Source organism: Andrena cerasifolii, chromosome 3 (genome assembly GCF_050908995.1).
Source record: "Andrena cerasifolii isolate SP2316 chromosome 3, iyAndCera1_principal, whole genome shotgun sequence".
In the NCBI taxonomy this organism is placed as follows: domain Eukaryota; kingdom Metazoa; phylum Arthropoda; class Insecta; order Hymenoptera; family Andrenidae; genus Andrena; species Andrena cerasifolii.
Genome location: NC_135120.1, coordinates 9,318,019 through 9,340,727, shown reverse-complemented (window position 1 = coordinate 9,340,727; position 22,709 = coordinate 9,318,019). Strand labels below are relative to the sequence as shown.

General features: G+C 41.1%; 3 protein-coding genes across 3 annotated transcripts in view; 2 read left to right on the top strand and 1 right to left on the bottom strand.

Moving 5' to 3' along the window:
* Positions 1-3,294: 3,294 nt before the first annotated feature.
* On the top strand, positions 3,295-8,418 carry LOC143366796 (sodium channel protein Nach). The gene is made up of 10 exons (XM_076808149.1): positions 3,295-4,170; positions 4,635-4,841; positions 5,537-5,702; positions 6,020-6,171; positions 6,512-6,623; positions 6,724-7,027; positions 7,194-7,244; positions 7,658-7,850; positions 8,090-8,196; positions 8,270-8,418. The coding sequence occupies exons 1-10, from the start codon at positions 4,016-4,018 to the stop codon at positions 8,416-8,418; spliced, it is 1,596 nt and encodes a 531-aa protein (XP_076664264.1). The 5' UTR covers positions 3,295-4,015.
* Positions 8,419-8,431: 13 nt separating this feature from the next.
* On the bottom strand, positions 8,432-11,577 carry Dredd (Caspase-8 Dredd). Its single transcript, XM_076808150.1, has 7 exons — positions 11,210-11,577; positions 10,377-10,972; positions 10,036-10,301; positions 9,756-9,948; positions 9,159-9,284; positions 8,955-9,086; positions 8,432-8,865 (listed from the first exon to the last, which is right to left on the bottom strand). The coding sequence occupies exons 1-7, from the start codon at positions 11,245-11,247 to the stop codon at positions 8,654-8,656; spliced, it is 1,563 nt and encodes a 520-aa protein (XP_076664265.1). The 5' UTR covers positions 11,248-11,577; the 3' UTR covers positions 8,432-8,653.
* Positions 11,578-15,801: 4,224 nt separating this feature from the next.
* LOC143367547 (growth arrest-specific protein 2) overlaps positions 15,802-22,709 on the top strand; it is a 32,130-nt gene continuing 25,222 nt past the window's right edge. The window contains exon 1 of the mRNA XM_076809503.1: positions 15,802-16,170. The gene's annotated coding sequence lies outside the window, so the exon portion shown is untranslated. The remainder of the gene's footprint in view (positions 16,171-22,709) is intronic.

Genomic DNA, 22,709 nt, shown 5'->3' with positions numbered 1-22,709 from the left:
ATCTTCCCTTCCTAAATAACGTTCAATATATCGATTACAATTTTTTTTTTAATTAACTGAAGCAATTTCTAACGTGCTCTATACCGAATTCATTGAACGCCTTTGGATCTTCACAGCGGCGTCCAAAGGGAAGTTTGTTGCTGATCTAGGCTGAACAACCCCTCTATCAATGAGAGATATATTTTACAGTATAATTATTTCTAATTAAACTATGTTATTTTTAAACTTTCTTTGCACCACTGTTAAGCTTGAGGACTTACCCCAGTCTTGTTTAGGTTTCTCTATTTTTGTTTTATTTCGGGGCTTCGCTGATTCGTGAATTCGCCGTGTTAATGAAACGTTGATTGCTCGGGTTTCGACGAGGAGATCGTGAACTTTCGACGGAGGAGGATGGAAACAGCAAGAGGTAACGGGGGTTGCACTTTCAACTTACGGTGGCTGAAGTCAATTCGATAGCAGTTAACGAATTGTTGGGGGTGAATAGAAGGGGTTTGCGGTTAACGCGAGGGGTTGGCGGGGAGGGGAGAACGCATAATACATTGTTACCCCATCCACTGGATTCACCCCTTCCCATGCGCAGTAATTTTCTCCGCGCGGTACCGACATCAGGGTGAACTATCTCATAATTAAAATTACCGTGCTACACATCGTAGAAGTCACGACACCCCAACGCGTCCATCGAACACGCGCTTCGAATACTCAGCCCGGAATTTATTTCACCTTTATCACGATTCGCGTGCGTGCTCGTTAATTGACGCTTAATTATTTCTAACGATGACAGTAGGTACGTGGTACAGTAGTGGCGAAAAGAAAATTTTAACTGTGAATAGATACATGAAAAAAAAAAAGTTTTACAGTGTTTTTAATCCCACTGTAGTTTGACAAAAATGAAGGGGAGGTTTGATTTTTAAATTGAATTTCGATCTAAAAATCACAATGTTTATAGTCTAAGTACTAATTGCTAGACGTTCATAAGTATAGATTTTTACGGTGATTTTGATTTTGAATTGTTATTATCTCGAGGTTCATATACAAGCATCGTGTCGGTTTTAAAATGGCTCTTCGTTAAGTTTTCCCATTTCAACCTTCAAAGCGTTTAAGCGGCGAGAAACGATCGAAGGGTGGTGGCAAATACCAGCTTTCTTCCCTTCGTTCGTTGCCCGCCGATTTAAAACATTTGCCCTCCCGCGAAACGAAAGTTCTCCGTGTCGGTCGGAGCCAGGGGTGCCGTGAAATCACCCTAATATTGGATTATATCGATATACGGGACACACATATATCATATTACTAAGACTGTAACGCACGGGTTACTAAATCTCCGATTTCTTTACAGAGATAAAAATCTCACGGTATTTCTCGCGATCAGCCAGTTACAAATTGCACTCCTCTAGCTAGGAGAGCCGTAAAATGTTTGGTCGTATACGATAGTGGAAACGTTTTAAAGAACTACTTGCTGTCGACTCTATTTTAGTTTATACTACTTTAGAGATTAATACTCGACAATTACAAAACTGTTAGGCTCTTAAATATCCTGCAAAGCACTGGGTATATTTATCATATTATTCTACTGAATAAATAATATGTAGGGAAAAGAATTTCGATCCTCTTCGTCAAGTATGTATTTCCACGATAAATGAAACGAGCAAGTAGAAACGTCTGAATATGGTCCGGCAGTTAAGGGGGACCCCATCCCGAAGTCACTAACTAAAGACAAAGTTAGGGATTCTTTTGTTCGTATAAAATATTTACCATTGGCATGTAGAACATTCTCCAATAAAAAGACATTTTTCTAATTTTAGCACCTACTGTGTTTCCTACAATGACTTCAACAATCCATTTCGATCTTTAAAATCCGCGAGTGCACTAAATCCATCCGCAATCAATATTCCACTAAAACCAATGTAGATATTTTATGTTTTTCCGTTCCCGTGATATTTATCGAGTCCTAAGCCAGCGTTAGCAATTATTGCGTCCCCACCATGAACAACGCCACCCCCATAAATTGTAACAATTACTTCTAACTCCTTTAGTACCATTTCGCAAACAGCAAAGTGCCATGTCAAAACGCTGTCTTTTGCTTCGACTGAGAACAGAAGTCCGTGACAAGTTTTCCAGGGACGAGGGTTTTATCGGCAGCAGCCAAGTCAAAGGTTCGCCGGAGAAGCGGGAAAAGTTCTCTTTGAAAGGCGAGCCGACCTCGGCAAGGTCGGTGCATTTGGGAGGCCTTAATCGAGTGTCGCGGTAGTCAGGGTAATGACGTGTGCTCGAGCACACGGGGCCACGGTGTTTAGCACTTTATCTATCTCCTCCAAGTTATTAATGACACTCGCTGAGTCAGATCAGCCGCGGCGAAGTGCGGCATCTTCAGAGTTTAATATCCGTAGAATCGAGTCACTCGGCCGACTAGTCGCGGACTCCTTCTACTCCTGGCCTCGAGTGTACACTCGTGGCCGGGGCATTTCACTTCCAATATCCTTCACCCTTCGCTGGGAAGAATCGAGTGTCTCCGGGCGGCGAACGACTAGCGCGAGCTTTCATTTCGCGCGGAGCACCGCGGACAAGTGGCTCGAAAATAAAAAAAAAAAAAAGAGGAGGGAACGAACGAAGAACCTGGCGACACAAGGCGACAAATTTCTACTGATAAAGGACGTGGTGGCGCGGCGAAGGCGGGTCGTCTTCTTTAAGGGGTGTCCCGATTCGACGAGCCGATTTTCAGGTGATCTTTGGGAATTCTTTTTAAAGAAACCACGACACGAAGCGATTTGTAACTTCGCGTGCACGCTTAGTCGCATTTAGTGTCTATTTAGGAATTTTTTTAATTATGGTTGATGCGATTTATTATTAGTACATGCATCATCTGATATTAAATATCATCGAAGCAGATCTAAATCTGGAACACCTAGGGGAGTATTAATCAACGTGGAAAGATGAGTTTTTAGAAAATGGTAGTGTTTTGAAAAATGAAATTACGATTCTTCGGAGGTTTACAGACCTCTTGGCTCATGAAAATATCGAAATGTTTGAAATACGTATTTGTTTCCGCGTCTAAAAATGATGGAAGAAATCGGAACATTGGTTTTCGAAAAAAAAAAGAAATCGATTTTTGTGATCGATCGAATGGGAATACTCCTTTAAATTTCTCCAGCTTCGAAGAGAACTTAACTCAAGATTAATTAGTGTACCTACATCACAGAACCCTCAACCGAAATATTATTTAACTAATATTTGCAATATCCGTCTTCCGCGCGTATTTACATTCAACTGAAAGTTCCAATTAATACTCCCAGGTACGTGATGCGGAAAGTTATCGGTGAGCAGAATCTTCTCGCGTAGGTATGCGCGACCAACGAGTTGAATTAATAACGCGCTGTCTGTTATTAATAATAAGTAAACGACCATAAACTAACAAGCACGCGAATTATCATTCGAGAATCGCGGGGCTTCTCTCGAAAGAAAATTAAACGCTCGCTCGGGCGCAACCGGGACGCGAAACTTTCGGTTTCCCTTTTTAACAAAAGTTTCATTCGCGCGAGTGAAATCCACCTGGCGTCGTGTATAGTTAAAACTCGAGGCATTAATTATTCACCTCCGCGTACAGTTGAGACCTGAATCACTTCTACCCACGGCGTAGGAATATTGTATATCGCGGGAGTTATCACAGAATGATCGGTGGAAGGTCGAATGAATTTTTTATTGGACATCGCATGCCTCGTACAGAACGTATTCTTAAATAACGCATCGCGCTTCGTATGCTGCTCGTTTTGTTCGATAGTCGTGTTCCAACTGTTACATTGTAAAAGCGATTTTTCATATTCTTCGCCATTCAATTCGCCGTTATTAAGCCATAGAAAACTAACGTCAATTTCTTTTAATAGAAATTATTTCCCATTCGCCCGATAAAGGCACGTAACTCCGGAAGGAACGATAATTGTCTCCAATAATTTCCAAATTGATAGTAGCTTGCGAATATACAACAAATTCTCAAATTGTAATCTGAGAATAATATAAAAGAAGCATGGAGAATGCAAAGAAGAGCGAACGTGGATTACTTCGAAAAATGCCAGGCAAATTTTTGGCCATTTTGAAGAAGCAGTCCTTCGAATTCTGTCGGGAGACTGGCCTACACGGCTACAAGTACATCGGCGAGCCGCATCGTTCTATACCCGAAAGGTAGGCAACCGAATTTCATACATTCGTGCGCGCAGCGTTAGCAGGCGTTAAAAAAGGTGTACAAAAGGGCCCGATCTTCCTAGATTCTACGCAAGCAAAGCAACTGCCCAGAGCGGCGAAATTGGTAGAAAGAGAAGATTGAAATCAATAAAAACTTATAAAAAACGTAATACTTTATGAAAAGGCAGTAAAAAAATTTAGTATCAAACTTATAAGTCGTATAATACATTGGGCCTTTGTTATTGAAGAAGTAGCTACAAAAAATTTCACTCACTGTCAGAAATTATATTTTAGAATAATCCTTAATAATTCAATATAAAGGGCGGCGAAAATCGTTTTGCTAGATCGGGCCCCGGTGTTCAACTTGTGGCATGTATTCTTTCCCAAGCGAACCGCGTTTGTTCCAATTAATAATCGTGCTCGATGTAATCGCGTAGTACTCATTTCGTATTCGTCCCCTGCAGGATCGCCTGGGCGGTAACGGCGTTCACATCGCTGTTCGTCGTGTTTGCGATAATGAAGTACAGTTCCAATTATTACGCCGAGCACCGGACTTCCTCGGTCATCAAATCCACCCATCACGGAATATGGAATTATCCGTTTCCAGCAGTCACCGTGTGCGATCTCAATCGCGTGTCCCTCAAGTTAACGCGAGAACTGGTGGAAAAATTGTAAGTCTCCTGAAGTCTGACTTCCATCCGAGCTTTCGGGAAAATTAACTTTCCGCTGTCGTTAATATTACACCTGCTCCTTTTTAACCGATCCGTGTGGATTTTTTTATGTTTGTCACCGCATAACTCTTCAGCATATGGAACGATTTTGATGATCTTTTTTTATTCGAAAGAGGGCGTTGGTCCGATCCTACACTGCATCAATATTGGCCAAATATTTTGCCAGATCTGGTTCATAATAAAGACTATTGTCACCTAATTATTATTATGTTATGTACGTACACGCATACCTCCTAAACATGTGTGTCAATATATATAAAACTAAAAAGACAAGAAATAAAAAAATTAAAGAAAAAAATTAAAACCGACTTCAAACAAATAAAAATGCACTAAAAAGTAAAAAATAATTTAATCCCTTACTTAATCTACGACTCTCATATTTTTTAAGTCGGCGTCTCATCATTTGCACTGTGTAAATCTGGCGCCGACTTAAAAAAATGGGAGTCGTAGGGATTAAATTATTTTTTTACTTTTTACTTCATTTTTATTTTTGTTTAAGTCGGTTTTAATTTTTGTTTAATTACCATTATAGATGTCGTCATTCTTAAAAGCTCACCCTTATATTTTACTTGACTCGAACTGCTTTTTTAGTCTCGCGCTCTTTTAATAACAGTGAATCTTTATCGTTGCGATAGAAAGCTTCCGCCGACCATGTCGAAGGAATTTATCGTCGAAGAGATGAGCCTGCTGAACGAGTTACTGTATCCCGGGAAACACGAGGGAAACCTTCGCAACAATCAGTCGCGACTGCAGAATATTTTTGACACGAACAATCTGTCGATTTCAACGGTTATAAACTCGGTACGTATGAAAAGATCAAATATTCAACAAATTAACCAAATAAAATAGAAAGTAAGGGCGAATTTAACTGAATTTGCGATAAAAATATACCATTGCAATTTCTGACTGGTTTTCATCACAGGAAAAAGCCTTATTAATATCTTGGAAATTCATTAAGTTTTGGCTAAGGTGGTCACTGAAATTCACCCTTAAAAGAGCTTGTAATCTAGATATTCTCACTTTCAATAAAGACTTTGGTTCGATATAGCAAACGAACTTGCAACCGGCCAAATAATTAGAGAATGCTGGTCATGCGTAAGAATGCGATTTAATTCCAGGTGACGAGAGACTGCGAAAGCTTCCTAGCGGCGTGCAAGTGGCAAGCTGAGGAGAGAAAATGCAGCACCATGTTCCGTTCAAGCTTCACCCGCGACGGGATCTGTTGCAGTTTCAATTATATTACTCACGAGCAAATTATCGAAAATCCAAAGTATATTTGCGCTCGCATTTATTTCTCTGTCTACTTAGTCTATAATTCGTACGGAGTGGAGGCACCAAACATTGCCACTCTAAAAAATCCTCGTTGCTGTTGACGATGTAGCAAAACGACTGAAAATGAGATTGTTTCATTATCACTAGTTCCGTTCAGCAACATATTCGTCGAGTAGAATAAACATTTTGAATTTTCATACCCAAGGTCATTCCAAGGTGTAATGTCAATTTAAAAAGTAACTACCAAGCATAATACTGGCACCGCCGAGATTTTTTGGATGATAATGTTCGATGCTGATTTTAGTTAAATAATGACTATTGTTTGATTTGTTTTAAAGAGTGCTACCGTATAAAATGACATCCTGCGGGTATCAAAGTGGACTGAACATCCTGGTTAATTTAGAGCCCGACGACTACCATTCCAGTATTATAGGATCTGTCGGAATAAAGGTAATTATCATTTCTGCTGTTATCGCCAGAGATAGAGAAACAATAGCGAAATGAATTTCTGCCTATCGAGAATATTTAAGTGCAAGAATATTTATTGCAGGTGATGCTGCACGACCCGTACGATTACCCAGACTACGATGCGTCCTCCAGATTGATAGCCGTCGACAAATACTCATTCTTGACCGTTCAGCCATTAGAAACGTACGCAACGGAGAACGTTAAATTATTGCCACTGTCTAGCAGATCCTGTATATTTCCAAACGAGAAGGATATGATCGGAAACAACAGCGGGAACGCATACTTCATCCCCGCCAAGTATTCGTTTCGAAATTGCATGCTGGACTGTCGGGCCTCCATAATCAAGGCGAAATGTGGATGCATTCCTTATTACTATCCGCAGAATAGTCAGTTTAGTTTAGCAGATATTTTAAAACAAAAGCATGCTTCCTATAACAAATAGTAAACATTTGGTAATATTTCGAAATCGCATCTTCAAGTGACTAATTGTGTATAATATAATAAGATCTCGCTCTTCTTAATCTCGTAATAATGAGTGTATTCTTATTGTAGGAACCAAGGTGTGCGATTTGAGGGACATCGAGTGTTTAGACAAATTTAAGTGTAAGTATGGAGAAACTTTTTATACGTTTGTATTACGCAATTTTTTTCTTACTGTCCAAATTCACTCTAACGGGGTGAAATTGACTCCTGAAAGTCCGGTTATTTTCCAGTTTTCTGTTAAAACTCGCGTATCACTTTTACCAAATAATAATCCGAACTAAATGAAGTAACTTTTATCTGAAATCTTTTCTTCTATCTCTCACAGTTCCAGAGTTATAACAGAAAATCGGAAAATATCCGGATTTTAAGGGTTCAATTTTACCTCCTTAGAGTGAATTCGGGCGGCAAAAAAATTGCGCAATACATACCTACGTATCCTCTGTATAATTTTTGAATTTCCGGGCTGGGGATTTTCCCTTGTAATATATAATGCTAGTGAAGTTAGTAGAATACTGATGAAATTGAATTTGCAGACTGGTACGCCACTTCTTGGCCAGGAACTGACATGTCGCCTAAAACGTTGTCGCTCGTACAAGTGGATGTTACGCACAGACCATGCGGTTGCAAACCAGATTGCAATTTTTACCGTTACTCCATGGAGAATTCGATAGGGAATCTTGACAGCCATATTTATTACAATGGGCTTCAATATACGAATTTGCCCAGGTATTCCAAACATGGGACGTTTTATGAAAATGTTTTATAAAGTACCTACTTCACGATGTCTAAAACCATTTTGATACTATATAATGTAAATGATGAATCTTCGTCCATAAGTAGCTTGTTTTATAGAAATCTTACGTTCTGTAACAATGTAATCACAGCTTAGAATAATCTGCAAATTGCGAAATGAGCCGATTAAGATATTAACGTCACACCTGAATTTGAATAATGTGCTTTTTCAGTAGAGGTAAACCCTGGAGGAACCAAAGCATAGTACATGTGTTTTTTGGCGATTTAGTGTCCATTCAATTTCGCCGGGACGTGCACTATAATTGGCGTCATATATTTGGTAAGATATGTTGTTTCGTAGAATAAGCGGCTTTTTATTAGAAAACGATTAATAAGGATAATAATTGCTTTAGCAACATTTGGCGGCCTTCTGGGACTATTTGCTGGCTTTAGCCTGATGTCCGTTTTTGAATTCATTTATTTCTATCTTATTCGGCCTGTAACAGACGCATGTGCAAGATGGAGAAACGCGGGAAATGGAAAGCAAACGAACTATCAATAAGAAGAAATCTGAATAATGAAAGACTCGTGAGATTTTTTATTGCGTCAATATAATAATGTTATAAAATACATAGCTATACAAACTGCGTATAACTCTGTTGAGATTTAATCTCTTTTTTTCAGCCTTTCTGTTTAATAAAATATAGAAAAATCGTTGCTTTCATTCAATGAAAGCGCTTGTTGCCGAAAATGCGTTTTAAAAAATAGAATGTACCGGTGTTTAGAACATCGATACTTTAATATTTATCTGCTTGATATTCTGGTAATTGGAAATCTGTAAGTAGCCTGCACGATCGCAACTCGGGTAACTGTGCAATTGAATTCCTTCCGTTTAGTCGTCCCCTCTTTTCTATGACGGATTTAATTATTTTCCTGGTAGCATGCATGAATGTCAGTGTACTTCCTCCGTTTCGTAAGACATTACAAAACTCTTGTATAAACCACGATCCTGGAGAAGAGTTTTAAATTTTTAAAGAAAATCCGTAGTGCGCTCGAAATCCTAAAATTTCAGATTTACGTTATTGTATAAAGTATTACCTTCGGCTTTATGTCTAACAGATACAAAACCCTGCATTGTTGACATAAATATACAGAAGTTTTTATACGCCAAAATATTCGAAGCATTGCCATTACTGGGACCATCCGTGGCTAAAATATCTTGCACTTGCCCTGTAATTAATCATCATTTTAAAAGTACATGAGAATTTTCAACTCGCTGACGCAACATCGAAGTTTACTCGCCTGTTGTTTCTCCCTGACAGGCTTGTATAATCACTACTTTAATAACATCCTTCAATTCTTCCTGGCAAATCTTATGCTCAATTAATTCGATGCTTACTTGCTCTTCGTCTGAAGCAATGATACCCCCTACAATACGAACGAACTGTAAGGTAAACCAATCAGTAATTGACCGCATACCAGTGAATGACCATTAGGCAAAGAAATGTAAATTATAAATTTAAACACTATTATATGTTTATAAATTGAGTGTAGTTGCTCTTGTAATATCCTATAGTTTTAGTTACGCGTATTAAGCAAACATTAATAAGTACAATTCTTATTAAAAGTATCTTTTACTGGGCTTCTACACGTTTCGCGTTTTATAATTGTTTTTTTTTTAAATTACGATAAGAATAAGTAATTATTATTATAGAAATTTCACGAAAAATAAATTTAAATGCAATTTCAACAGTTGTTTAGTTGTTATACATTAATATATTCAAGTAATTAATCTCAAAGGTCCATAGATTCAACAATTCAGTCATTCACTGGTTGGTTTACCATATATCTCAATGCTTATGGGTAAATTTCACCGTAATGCATATTTGATAATCGAACCTTTACATCCATGACTTAAAATGCATACAAATATGCACTCATAATCAGCACCAAAATCTTTTGAAACGCTTTCCAATTTCTTAAGCATTTCATCTTTCTTTAAATTCTCAAATATTTTAACAGCGAAACCGAAACCTTTGAAAGTTTCCGATAACTTGACGCAATCAGCCATGGTTCCGTGTCTTGTTTCGAACTGAAAGGAAAATCTTGCAAACGTGCAATTCTTTACAATTACACAATGTACGATTAAAAGATAACGAACGGATGGAAAATCTCATACTTTCTGCCCTATAAAGTACATTTGACTTATGATGATACAAAGTCCTTTCTTCAGTCTTTTTACGTGCTCTCCCTCTACATGTGGCATTACTGGTATGCCTCTCGTCATGGAGAATGTTTGCAACTTGGACATACGCAAAGAACCTTCGTTTTGAATGTCCAACACATTTTGACGACATTCGTGCTTTCTAAGATCTTCATAAATAAGTTCCAACTCGTCGAACCTCTTCAAATGCTTCAGCAGATTCTCCAGCCTCCCTTTACCGTCTAAAATATTTACATATCGCATGAAATAATTATATGATAATAACGAGACGGAACATTTCTTATTAGAAAACGAACCCGAATTAATTGAAATATATTTTTGCTGCATCCAATACAGCACATGCAATTCAAAATAATCTGTATCTTCTAGATTTTTTTCATACTCGGTCAAATCGCTTTTAACGTATCGCAACAGCAGTTTTGCTTTATCTTCGGTAAGTGCTTCGCATAAGAAGTACAAGCACTTCGCAACTACGTTCAAATTTCTTGAGCATAATCGGTTTTTTGGGAGGTAGAGTAACTCTAAATCGTTAAACGGTATTCCTAGCTTCCTTATGATCTGTCGATTTTGAATGATAGATAACGCTTCCAGTAATTTACTTTTCCAATTTCTCGGATGGCCATCGATAAATTCTGTAAGTATATAAGCGTCGTGCTCTTTGTGCTTTTGTAACAGATCAGAAGTTTGTTCAAAACCATGCATATAATTGTCTGTCATTAAGAATAGAATAGATATCTTTTCATCAATGTCAAGGTCATCTTCTATCCTCCGCAAAATATCTTTACTTAATTTTCCTTCTGCCACATTATTGTTCACGATAGTACCTAGTACCGCTTTGCTAGACAACACCATTATGAATACTGTTTCCCATAAATATACCCTCCGGTAAATCCTGGAACAGAGGGTGGATTGAATTGATACATCAAATACATTTATCTCTCTTATATAACAAAGCATAATTCGATTGATAAAGCTACATACACATTAAAACATATGATGGTTATAATGAAATTATTCGTCAACCTTTATTTATCGTTAGAAGAGCGTTACAAGAACTTAACAAATGAGAACAATATGTACTGTTCGTAACATCAATCGAAGTATATTCTTGTTATAAAACGCAATTTACACAGGTGTCGTTCTTCTTCCGTGTTCGTATTTGCACATTTATGTACGGTCGCAGATCCCCAAACCCTGCCAACATCTTCAGCTACATTTTGAGAATCTTGCGGAACGCATGTAATTGTCAATTATATATAATAAGCTGTTGTGTGATAAATGCAGATCTGTCATGCTCAGACGATGTTAATTGTTGTAACGATGAAACATTACATTGTCGCGTTGACAAATGCAAATACTTAACATAGTTAATACAGACTATAATAAGGCTCATAAGCCTTCTCAACAATTGACGGGTTTCAAATTTCTATTAAATTTCACATCGCATAAGTAAATGTGGAAGAAGAGAATTCGTGTCACAAGAACTGACATATCAACTGTTGAATGTTCCTCGGTAGTGATCCTCTAGGAAGTGATCGGAACAACGTGTATCGTCGCTGATTGGTTGCCGCGATTTTGGAGCATAAGCGGAAGTAGACAGAGAAAGAAACTGTAAAAAAAGAGACAGAATACTGATAGAAAGAGACAGAAATACTGACAGAAAGAGAGAGAGAAATACTGATAGAAAGAGATAGATATGTTTATTTCCGATTTTGCTCCAAGATAGCTGCGGTTATACCGATCACTCCCTAGAGGATCACTATTCCTCGGTATTGTCGCGCAGTCTATGTTACGCAACGGTGACTGGAAAATATATTCAACCATCGACGAAGTATAGGATAGAGCGATAGACCTATCACTTTATGGGAGTTCGCGTACACATCACTAGTGATCATCTAGGCAGTGATCGGAAAATGTGTCCACCATTCTGTCCTAAAGCGGAAGTCACAAATCGGCGGGCACATTTTAAAAGAATGCTGCCCTCCTTAGTCCAAAGAACACACGCCTCAGTATTAAATGAAGTTTGCTGCTGATCCCACTTTTCGCTCAATGTTGTGGAATCCAATTGGTAGGCCGGTATTCATAGTCGCTACTTGTTCTTAAGGAAATGTTTAAGCATTCGGCATCCTTTATTAGCTACTAGGTTAGTAGAGGATGCCGCATTTGCTTAAGAATAAGTAGCGACTGAGAATACCGCCCAAACTCACTCTGAACAAATCACACGTGTACCAGCACGCACACACCTTTCAGCATTTCAACACATTTCGGAGTAGTTGCTGAGTTGGACGCTGTTCATGAGCAGATGCCACTACATTCACTCCTCAAATTATGGATCGGTAACACAGTTCGGGTGGCGACACGAACATCCATAAGGTGATAGGTCTATTCTATACCTCGTCTGTGGGTCTATTCTATACCTCGTCTGTGGTCGCGGTCAGTAAGGTAGGGAACGACATTGAAATGGTAAAAAAAAAATTTTGGAGTCGCCAAAAATCCTCGCGAACGTTATTCTTATGCAAAATGAAGCTATTTTCAAAATTTCAGCCCAATCGGGTTTGACCGGTTTTCTGGAAGTATCGCCGTCTGTGATAACACTATAAGTTTTAATTTTAATTCCTACCATTCGTAGCATTGTAATCTTATTTTAGACTGAGTCGATAACGTTGGGTGTGACACGAATATGGTGAGGAGGCTCGCGAGCTCCCCGAGCGTCTGACACAAAATTACATTCTATGATAAGTCAATCCCATACCTGGTCTGTGGTATCAATGGCGCGCCCAGAGAGGGGTGGGGGTGGCAACGGGTCCTGGCACCCCCCTCCCGTCCGTAACAAAAAGAAAAACGAGATTAATGTAACCACAACTGAAGTAATTCAAGAGCTTTGTAAAAAGAAAAGGAAACTCGATTTTATTCTTTAAATAAAAAAAATCACCCGATGAATGTTATTGAGTTTGTATTACAAATATTTTTACCCCTTCAACTCGGCTCCTCCTAAGATTACATCCCGAGTGCGTCACTGCACATGAGATATGACATTTGAAACTTGTTCCATTTCATTTTTAAAGATACAGACTTCATCTCTTAAAATTTATTTTAGTTAGTAAAATAAACTTTCTTCTGTCTTCCAATGAAGAAAAAAAAAATGAATCGCAAGAGGCGGGTGCGTTGAGCAACATTGGTACCGTTCACAAAGATGTTTAAGTCCAATCTAGTGAGACCGCTACCGACCGGATCTCGATAGCAGACTAATAAAAGTAACTTCGTTTCGACGCATAATCAATAAAGCTTTTAATAATCTGTGCATGGCAGAGCTTTAGGCAGAGCTCCCAGACACGGCACTGGTGGCTCCTGGCACCGATAGATCATAGTTTCTATCTTAAATCGGAGACCTTGTGGCGTTCTATTACCATAATCCTAAACGTGTCACGATACCTTCATTTTTACTACCCTCGTGGTTTGGCATCATTTTCTGCTGTCGTTTATCCAAAATTGCATTTAAATTTTCTTTTTCTCAAGTAATATGTTACTTGTAGGATCAGTGGGGCGTAGGTGGTGGTAGATATACATGTTACTACGCGAGATCGGCGAAATTGTCAATATTCCGTGATTCCTCAAATAGCTGGCCTATGTTCGCGAGATAACGACGATATCGCAATGCCGTAACATTCAGCGTCGCCTTCAAACATGACACAAACCTATCGGGCCATGCTGATAACCACCACTCGATTGCATTATTCCGTGAAAAATAAGAAACTTAACGTCCAGAATTGACAGGCTTGAACTCTGCCTTTTATTCGAATATCTCTTTATTTCGTACGTACTTTAATTCCAACAGGAATATGCTTTTAATGGTACCATAGTTTCCTTTCAATTCCGTACAACTGTAATTTCTCCATCTTAAAGATTATTCTCCCGGTACATTTCGCGGCAGATTTATTTCTATAAGTGAACGTTTTATCTTTAATTATCCGAACGATAAGCGCGGCGGAGCCCTCGGAACCCCAAGCTGCTGAAGGCTTTTTTAAACGCACTCGCTACGTAAACGAGGATACTTGGGCGCGGCACGGTAGACACGTTTTTCAACCCCTAAGTATACTCAACGTTCCTTGTAAAAGGGGCTAATAATTCGTGCGTTACGACGCCCTTTACATAATCAGGAGACTGTAATTAGTTTACACGTTAAGCTTGCATTTTCAAAATTACGCAAATTTTGACTAACGAGTAAATATCCTCTCATCAAAAACCATCTTTTCCGCGTATCAACCGTCGCTGCGACCAGTAGCCCGGGGAACGAATCAGTGGTGGATTCAGAAGTCCTTCTTAGAGGGGGCGAAATATGTAAAAGTACATAAGTACATTTTTCAATCTTATTTTACAAGATTTAAAATTTCCTTGTAATTTATATCTCTATCTGAAACTATAACCTGAATAATTACATTCACATTAATTATTTATACAGAATAGTACACAGTGTCATAATATTTTTCTATTTTATTACTCTTGGGGGGGCGATCGCCCCCCTCTGAATCCGCCCTTGGAACGAATCAGCAAAAACTAATAATCGTGTGACATTAACTAATACAAACGCTGGTTCCAATCAGCGCTTATTCTCGCCCCGACCGCGCCATAATCTCTCACGATACAGCTATGTATATCGAACGTGAATGCAGGTGCTGAATGAAAAGTGGCTTCTGCCTCGCGGCTAATAAAATAATACACAGGCTCGCGACGGCATTCCTCCGGGGACCATCACACCCCCTGAATTTTCTTCGCGCATACCGCGTCCCCGTTTAATCGAGGCATCCCCGTGCTTCTCCCTCGGGCATTGCCTGCCCCTTCCACTTGCGCATTAAACCAGTAAGTGCAGAATTATTACAGAATCCAGCGATACTTGCATCCACCCTTCTAAACGGCACGCTTTCGTGCTCGGAGTCACCACTTTCTCGGCCGCGCCACGTATTTCGGCGCAGCCTATATACCAGCGTGAATAAACCCGGGATCTTATCATCGCGGCGGAGAGAACGACGTTGAAACGTGGCCAGCGCGAACAGCAACGCGACGAGGAGAATCGAGTTGTGCGGGGGTCCGGACCACGGTGCCGCGCGACGTGCCAAAAAGTTGGTCCAGGGAGGAGGGCCGGGAGGATAATGCTCCTGGCTGGCAGAGAGAGCGGTGAGAGTATTGATTAAGGGGTTCGTCGGGAGGGATCCTTGTAGTCGAGGGGCGGGGGGTTTCCTCTCTGAATGCGCGGGGTTGAATGGAGGGGAGTCGGCGGGGGTTGAGGAGCACCGACACGGTCCGTGGGGGTGTTTGGCCGGCGTATACTCGCTCTGGGGTCTGCACGCAGTGGGCACGTGCACTGCGCATGCGTCGCGCGTACCCACTTTCGCACGCATGCACCTCCGGGTTGCGTGTGTGTATTTGCAGTTGCCGAGCCGGTACGCATTGGCGGCCTGCACGTGGCGTTCCCCGGTCAGCGACGAGCGAAAGCAAAGGGGAGTCGCGGTGTCGTAAAACTCGACAGCAGTAGGAAAGAAAAAGCTCTTCGTATTTCGAACGAAAGTGCGGCGCCGAAGCGTCTTCCTCGCGTGAAACAACGACGGAGGTCGGTCTCTTTCTAATTCGTCGCTGGGACGAGAATCGCGCGTGTCCCCCCCCCGCGGAATTTCACGCGGCTGTACGTAAGAAATACGCAGCGGTGTTAGCCTGCTCGTAGGTTCGTACACAAGCGAGCGTCTGGATGAGCAGCGAGGGACGAGAGGGACCCGTCCGTCCCGATAGCACGCCTCCTTCTCGCTCACCTTTTTTTTCGCATCCGTCCGTCTCGGTCCCACGCCAGCGGCTTCCCTCTCTTTCTCGCTACGCCACCGGCAACAGAACCGGCACCGGCACCGAAGGGCTGCAGTTGCGATCGGATGATCGACGAGTGCGCGTCTGTTGTGCGCATCGCTAAACGTCGCTCGCACGGCATGTCAGGAGCCGTCCCGATCCTCCTCGGAAACTGTCGTCGGTGAACCGTAGCCTCAACGTTCGGAGCCCGAAGGACGCAGGACCAGCGGACAACGAGAGATGTTCACGGAGATTCATCGGGTGAGTGATATAGCCTAAGCATAAATTATTACTTCCGTCACTCGGTAGATGGATACCGCCGCGCGACGACTCGAGACACGGTGTCGGTTTACGTTTGTTTCGGAGAGAAGACACTGCTGGTGGGGAACGCGGGACGGTAATTGGGAAAGTTATCGGGCTGTTATTGACTGTGTTGATACGTGCTTGCCTCCGGCGTGTAGTGGAATGGTTAGCTCGAAGTTGGTACGATTCGTTTTCGAGTAATATCGTTCGAGAGCGAACCGGACGATGTAGGGTTAAGAGTTTCCCGATTCCTCGTGACTCGATCGATGCTGGTGTCTGACTTTGTTAATCCTTAATCGAGTAGTACTCGTAATACGATAATCCTGGTACTCGACGTCGCCAAAGAGGCGGCAATAAGTAGCGGAGCCCCTCGGCTGTGCGATAAAATGCTCCAGCGACAAATTGAATGCAATTGAAGTGAATTGCGAAGACTCGCCAGCCGATCGTGAATAGAAGATCGTGTGTAACCTGTGTTTATTTAACGTTAACACGGTGTACAGGGTTATCTCTGTGCTGTGCGTTAGCTTAGCTCTATTTGATTAGGCAGTGGTATGTGAATAGAAGCCGCAATCTCGTCACCACGTGCTTATCCATTATTTGAGCCGATGCCATGCGTACTTTATTGGCACTCATTGCCGGCTGGTGTTTACCTCGTCGATAGGAGAATAACGCATTGATTGGTACTAATTGTCGTATCTTCGTTGTTATCCTGCTCGATACGAGCACAATGATTGTTACGGTTTAAGAGCAGGGTTAACGAGAAGCCACTCGGATTATTACGTATTCTTTCCGGACACTTATTATTAGGCGATGAGTTATTTATTATTCATTCGTAACTGGTATCCTTATCAGCGTACATGCACGCACAACACATTGTGCAAGCCACACGGCTGGCAATAGGGTACAGGGCCCATGTACCGGACATTTAGTGATGGCAGGAAAGTTATTTAAGAATGACTTTATTTCGTTACTTCAACATAGGTTTTCATACATTCTGGGATTTTCTTTTGCATTGAACTGATTATTAAGCATTTCCGTAAGTTCGGGACATTTTGATTTAAATAAATTATGAAATATTAAAGAGATATTGGTAAAAATGTAAAATAAAATTTTGTCGTAATTACCGGACACGCTTGAGAACTATTTACCGTGCCCGAGCTACCGGACACTGTCTAGATGCGTTATCCACTTAACTAAAACATCTTCGTGAGATTCTGGTCCTGTTTTTTTGTGCTTATATTGGTTCTTAATTTTGACGTGTAATGTGCTCCTTGGAATGCCAAACTGTACGCTGGCTGCATTTATCGAAGATCGATGGGAGATTATAACCTCTAAAGCTTTGTTAATCGAATCTTTACTGTATTCTTTTCTTATAGTTTCACTCATATTCAGATCTGCCAAATAAAATTTTTAATCCTAAAAATTCTCTTAAATGTTCACAAATACTGTTACTTTAATGTAAACATCTATATCGATACGAAAATAGGTTAAATCCTTCGCACGTTCACGAACATCCGGTAACTGTCGAGTCAACACGCATTTTTTCGAATTTAGTACTTAGAATTTTCGAACTTAGTACTATCACTACATAATCATTTTTGTACATTATATCAATTGAATTATTATTATATCGACTCTGAAATGTAAGTGATGATTAGCCATTTTGATGATGAAAATGGTCAAATGCCGATAATTGCTAGAATGAGAATTTCTATACACTTTTCACACGTGTAACCTACATTATTTAATTATAAAAACCTTCATTTATTTAGAAAACTACAATTTCACACGTTATTATAAGAATATTATATTGTAATTTATATAGCCTGGATTTTATAAATCGTGAAAATGAATATCAGGACGTCGTTATATAGGGTAAAGGACCCAATTACTGACACCCAACCAATTACTGTCATCTTAAGCTATTTTACTTAATATAACGAATTAATAAACGCTGTAAAGTCATACACAAAAAGAATTATGTAATTCAACCTAGAATCTATACTATAAATTATATACTATAGTTTATTTATTCGTTATTTTAAGTAAAATAGCTTAAGGTGACAGTAACTGGTTAGGTGTGAGTAATTGGGCCCTTTTCCCTAGGTACGCAAACCAACAACATCGGGACACTTAGGGCATCCATTTAGTTTACTTATTTAGTTATTACTCACTTAATGTATTTTAAATTGTACGTGTTTGGACTCTGTATATTGCATTGTTTTTGTATTTCGTATACTATGGGCATTCCCGTATAATAACAATAATAATAATAATAATATTGTGTCCAGTAATAGGGGGCCGTCCGGTACATGGGTCCTTTACCCTAGGTACCCAACGCATAACGCGGCGCTACTTCGATTCTTCAAACTAGGAATTCGCAACACCTCGCGTCACAAAAGAGAAAGCACGCTTTTCGAGCAATTTCGTAATAATACGAGCTACTCTATCAATTTTCTAACTACCAGGATTCAAATCCGCGATGAGAAAAATTTCGCCATTGATCGTGCTTGCTTTTAATTATAAAAAAGTAACGCCGAGGTATAGCTTGTAGGTTGACCGTAGCCAGTGGCGGATTTACCAGGGCGGCTGACGAGCAGTTGCCTTCTGGGCCCTTGTCCAGAAGGCACCCCAAGGGCCTCATCTCCAAAAAAATATGATTAGCTATAGGTATCAAAATACCACATTTTTTTCGCACTACTACACTTGACCCGTTTTTAGTACACTACCTCTTCATTTTCTCTCTCAAAAAAAAAATGGGTCTCTCAGAACGTTTGCCACCTGGTCCTTGTTTCTTAAATCCGCCACCGACCCTAGCACTCGTGGCGGTTGTCAATGGGGCACGGTTACCTTTCATTTCGGGGCGGTCGCCAAAAAGACGCCGAACGCGGGCGAACGAAGCTTAAACGGCGTTAGTTGGTGTGCGCGCGGTGCGACATAAAGTCATTAAAGAATTTCTAAGGCGTCGGACAACGGCCCGCCACTAGGAGCCTCATTACCCGCATACAGGCGAGAATGTCTGCTCCGTTTGCGTACGTGTAACAAGTAGACGATCCTCGTCTTCTTCTGTAATTGAGGTTGCTGTTAACGCGGTCGACGTGCACCTCTGCCCGCTGATAGATTAGTGGGACAAATGTTTGACGAGCCAGCCTAGCTCGCTCCCTAGTAAATTCAATTCTTCCAGCCTACTTCTAACGTCTAACTGCCCCGTGGCTATTACGACCTAGTCGCGGGGATATTCTTGCGGGCAGACTAATCCCTTTGATTCCAAACCGAGTTCCCTTTATCTAGATAACAATTTACTTGTATGTACTTCCATTAGTATACAGCAGGTTTATCTAAGACCGATGTTCTCTTACTAACTCCCTTTACACACACCTCACCTCTTCGCAACGCTGTTCGATTACATCTCACACGGGCGCAATCGCCCGATTCGATGATTCATAAGGATTACACTTTCATCAGCGGCACGGTGTCAACAAAGCACACACACATGCATTCCAGCACTCCAACGAGGTTATTTTGAAACAGTTTTCTTGGGAACAATGCAATTACTCAATGAGAGCCGTCTGTTAATCAGTTGCATCATGTGTACAGCTGCTCGGGGAACTGCTGTGCAAGTTAAATCCCTGGAACACGTCGAACGATTTCAAGCGGGGACCGTTTCTCGGTCCGCACAAGTTACGAAAGCTGCCGCTGGACAGCTTTGAATCTGGCTTTCAAGCCACAGTTCAAGAAACGCGGTTGAACTTTTACCGTAAGAACGCACGTTTCCGATAAAAGTGTCGCGGTGCACGATTGACGGAGTCACGATTCCGAGGCGACTTCTCGAGGAATGCCTGGCCCGTGCAAACAGCGACAAACTCGCGAGCGTTTGATTATCGGTGGCTTGCTTAATCACTGTTTGATCGTTTAAAGATACCGAATGGCACAGATTCCTTGTCCCTTTGTTGCTTAAAAACCAGAAGCATTAACTTCGGTTCCACGCATCGTTTGCTTTGTGTGCTGCGTAAAGTAGTTTCGCTAACCGAAACGGCTTTGTTCACTTTGTTGGGAGGCTGTCGATAGACGCGTGCACACTATCGACTGAGAAAATAGGAAACGTTGCGGAGGACGTTTCTTTTTTCAATTCACGTGCCCGTGGTTTGTAGGTCAATTCTCAACCTGTCAGTCACATTCGCTTCGCATTTAACTGTACTTCTTTGCCCGAAATTTGTATTCCATTCCATTCCTTCCAAACAAGCATGCGCAACGCGTTCCCGTAAACCCGCGCAGATATTCCTCGGGCCAACTAAAGTTACGGATACTTTAGACCGTAGGAAACTCTAGACTAATCTTGTTTCCCTAGCATGACACGCTTCAATACCCTCTCCCCCTAAGCCCGTGTCCTAGACCACCGAACAATAAATTTCACTACGCTACGCCATACAGGGTGGTAGCGAAGAAGCTAGCGCTTCTGGCTTCCAAATTTTCCCTCGAAATCATGCGAATTAGGGCCGTGGTTCCCAAAACTGGGGATCGCGAAGTGTATCCAGGGGGGTCGCCGCGGTTATTTTAAGTTGATCACTGATTTTTCATGAATGAGACAAAGAAAAAGCTGGTTGGCCAGATGCAGGAACGACTGTCGCACTAACAAGGGGAGGAGACCATGAGGTAGACTTGGCACGATGGATCTGTGTCGAAAATAAGTAAATAGATGTCCGATAATAATAGAGATATTTATAAGTAAATTATTAAAAATTTCATAGTGGCCGTGGGGTTTTAGTGGGTAAAAATCCCACAATTACCCTGGCGCCTCAGGGATTCCCCTCTGAAGGAGTCGGGGTGCCTTTTGAAGATTTCCCCAAGTTAAAAAGAAATGTATAAATAAAATAATTTATAAAAAAATTTATAAAGTTTTTTTTTAACGTGGAGACATCTTCAAAAGGCACCCCAACGCCTTCAGAAGGGAATCTCCCGCGGAAGCCAGGGTAGTGTGGGATTTTTACCCTCTAAAACCCCACGGCCACTATGAAATTGTTAATAATTTCCATGTAAATATCTCTATTATTAAGGCGCATTGGCAGAAACGCTCGGACACCTATTTACTCATTTTCAACATAGATTCATCGTGCTAAGGCTCATCAGAATCGGTGTCTACCTCGTGGTGCCCTCCCCTTGCAAATAAAATAATTAAATATATTATTATTTTAGTTTGAATTATATTCTGAAATACCTTCTTTACATTAATAGATTTACATTACCGTATATGGGAGAGGGAAGGAGTCGCATGTTATATGAATATTATAAAATGGGGTCGCGACTCAAAAAACGTTGGGAAACACTGAATTAGGGTACAGGCGAATTTGGTTCCACAGCTATTCTCGTAGCCTAATAATTTAAACTCGATTCTTGCAATGTTACACTACTATACACTACTCCTCCCACTCCAATTTGATGAGCAGTCCCTCAATATTCCAGAAATATATTTCGATCTCCTAAGCACTGCATCCCAAGTACACCCGCGACGAAGAAGCGCGGCCCGCAGCTTCTCCTTTCACCGGAAGCGCTGGTAACGCCGCCAAGCGATTCCTATTTTTGCGACCGAAGAAACGAAAGAAAAGGCTTCATTAATTCACGAACTTTCGCGACCACTGCTCCCACTCGTGGTTTCGAAATTTTCTCGTTCGTGAGACAGGAATTCCTCGTCCGCCTCCTTTCCGATTAGTGGAACGTCCTGTAGTCGCGCACGTATGGTACACACACGTTGATGGTGGTCACGCTCCAAAACTGTTGCTTATTACTTCAATCTTATTACCGCTAACGGAGCATTACCGCGCTTTAGAATTACTTCTCTACGAGTCTCGTACCCGAGCCTCGCAAACAACCGGAAAATGAAAATAGTAGACGGAATGATATACCAAGATAATCGAAGCTTTCCCTCCCAGTCTTTCCTTATATATATATATACAAAACAATTTTGGAAATTCAATGGTGCTTATTTTCATTCTTCACTCACTACCCCTAATTTCAGTCCAATTACGGTGGCCAATTAAATCATAAACGAAGTGAACACCTATGATAACTCTACACGAAGGTCTTACCTGCACCCTTCTATGGGATTTTCAAACACTCCCTTGTCCTCCATAAACCTGGCCGACTTCTTAAGAATTGTTCTGAGAGCTACAAATTACCGTTTCCCAACTCCTCCTCGAGAATTCCGCCAGTGACAGCCGTGGAATGCACGCCTACATTTCCATATCGTTATTATTTGGACTGCACAGGCCGTTTCGCTCGCTGAAGACACCCCATAGAGATTGATAGAGGTAATCACGATCCAGCGCGCCGAAGGGTTTCAATCAACCCAGCGACCACATCGTTATAAACTGCAATTCTCTCCCTCCCACCTCCTTCGGGTCCTCCCGGGGTCATTAGAGGCTTCAAAGGGTCGTCGTTGACGCTTTATTTACGTTCAGCCCGCTTCTGTTAGGAAGGAAACGTTTTCTCCTCTTCCTCGC

Coding starts and splice junctions, on each gene's coding strand:
- LOC143366796 (XM_076808149.1), top strand. CDS start 4,016: ATGGAGAATGCAAAGAAGAGCGAACGTGGATTACTTCGAAAAATGCCA. Junction 4,171..4,634: donor CATCGTTCTATACCCGAAAG/GTAGGCAACCGA, acceptor CGTCCCCTGCAG/GATCGCCTGGGCGGTAACGG. Junction 4,842..5,536: donor CGAGAACTGGTGGAAAAATT/GTAAGTCTCCTG, acceptor TCGTTGCGATAG/AAAGCTTCCGCCGACCATGT.
- Dredd (XM_076808150.1), bottom strand. CDS start 11,247: ATGTGCAAATACGAACACGGAAGAAGAACGACACCTGT. Junction 10,973..11,209: donor GGAAGAAGAACGACACCTGT/GTAAATTGCGTT, acceptor CCTCTGTTCCAG/GATTTACCGGAGGGTATATT. Junction 9,949..10,035: donor TGTACTTTATAGGGCAGAAA/GTATGAGATTTT, acceptor TTTTCCTTTCAG/TTCGAAACAAGACACGGAAC.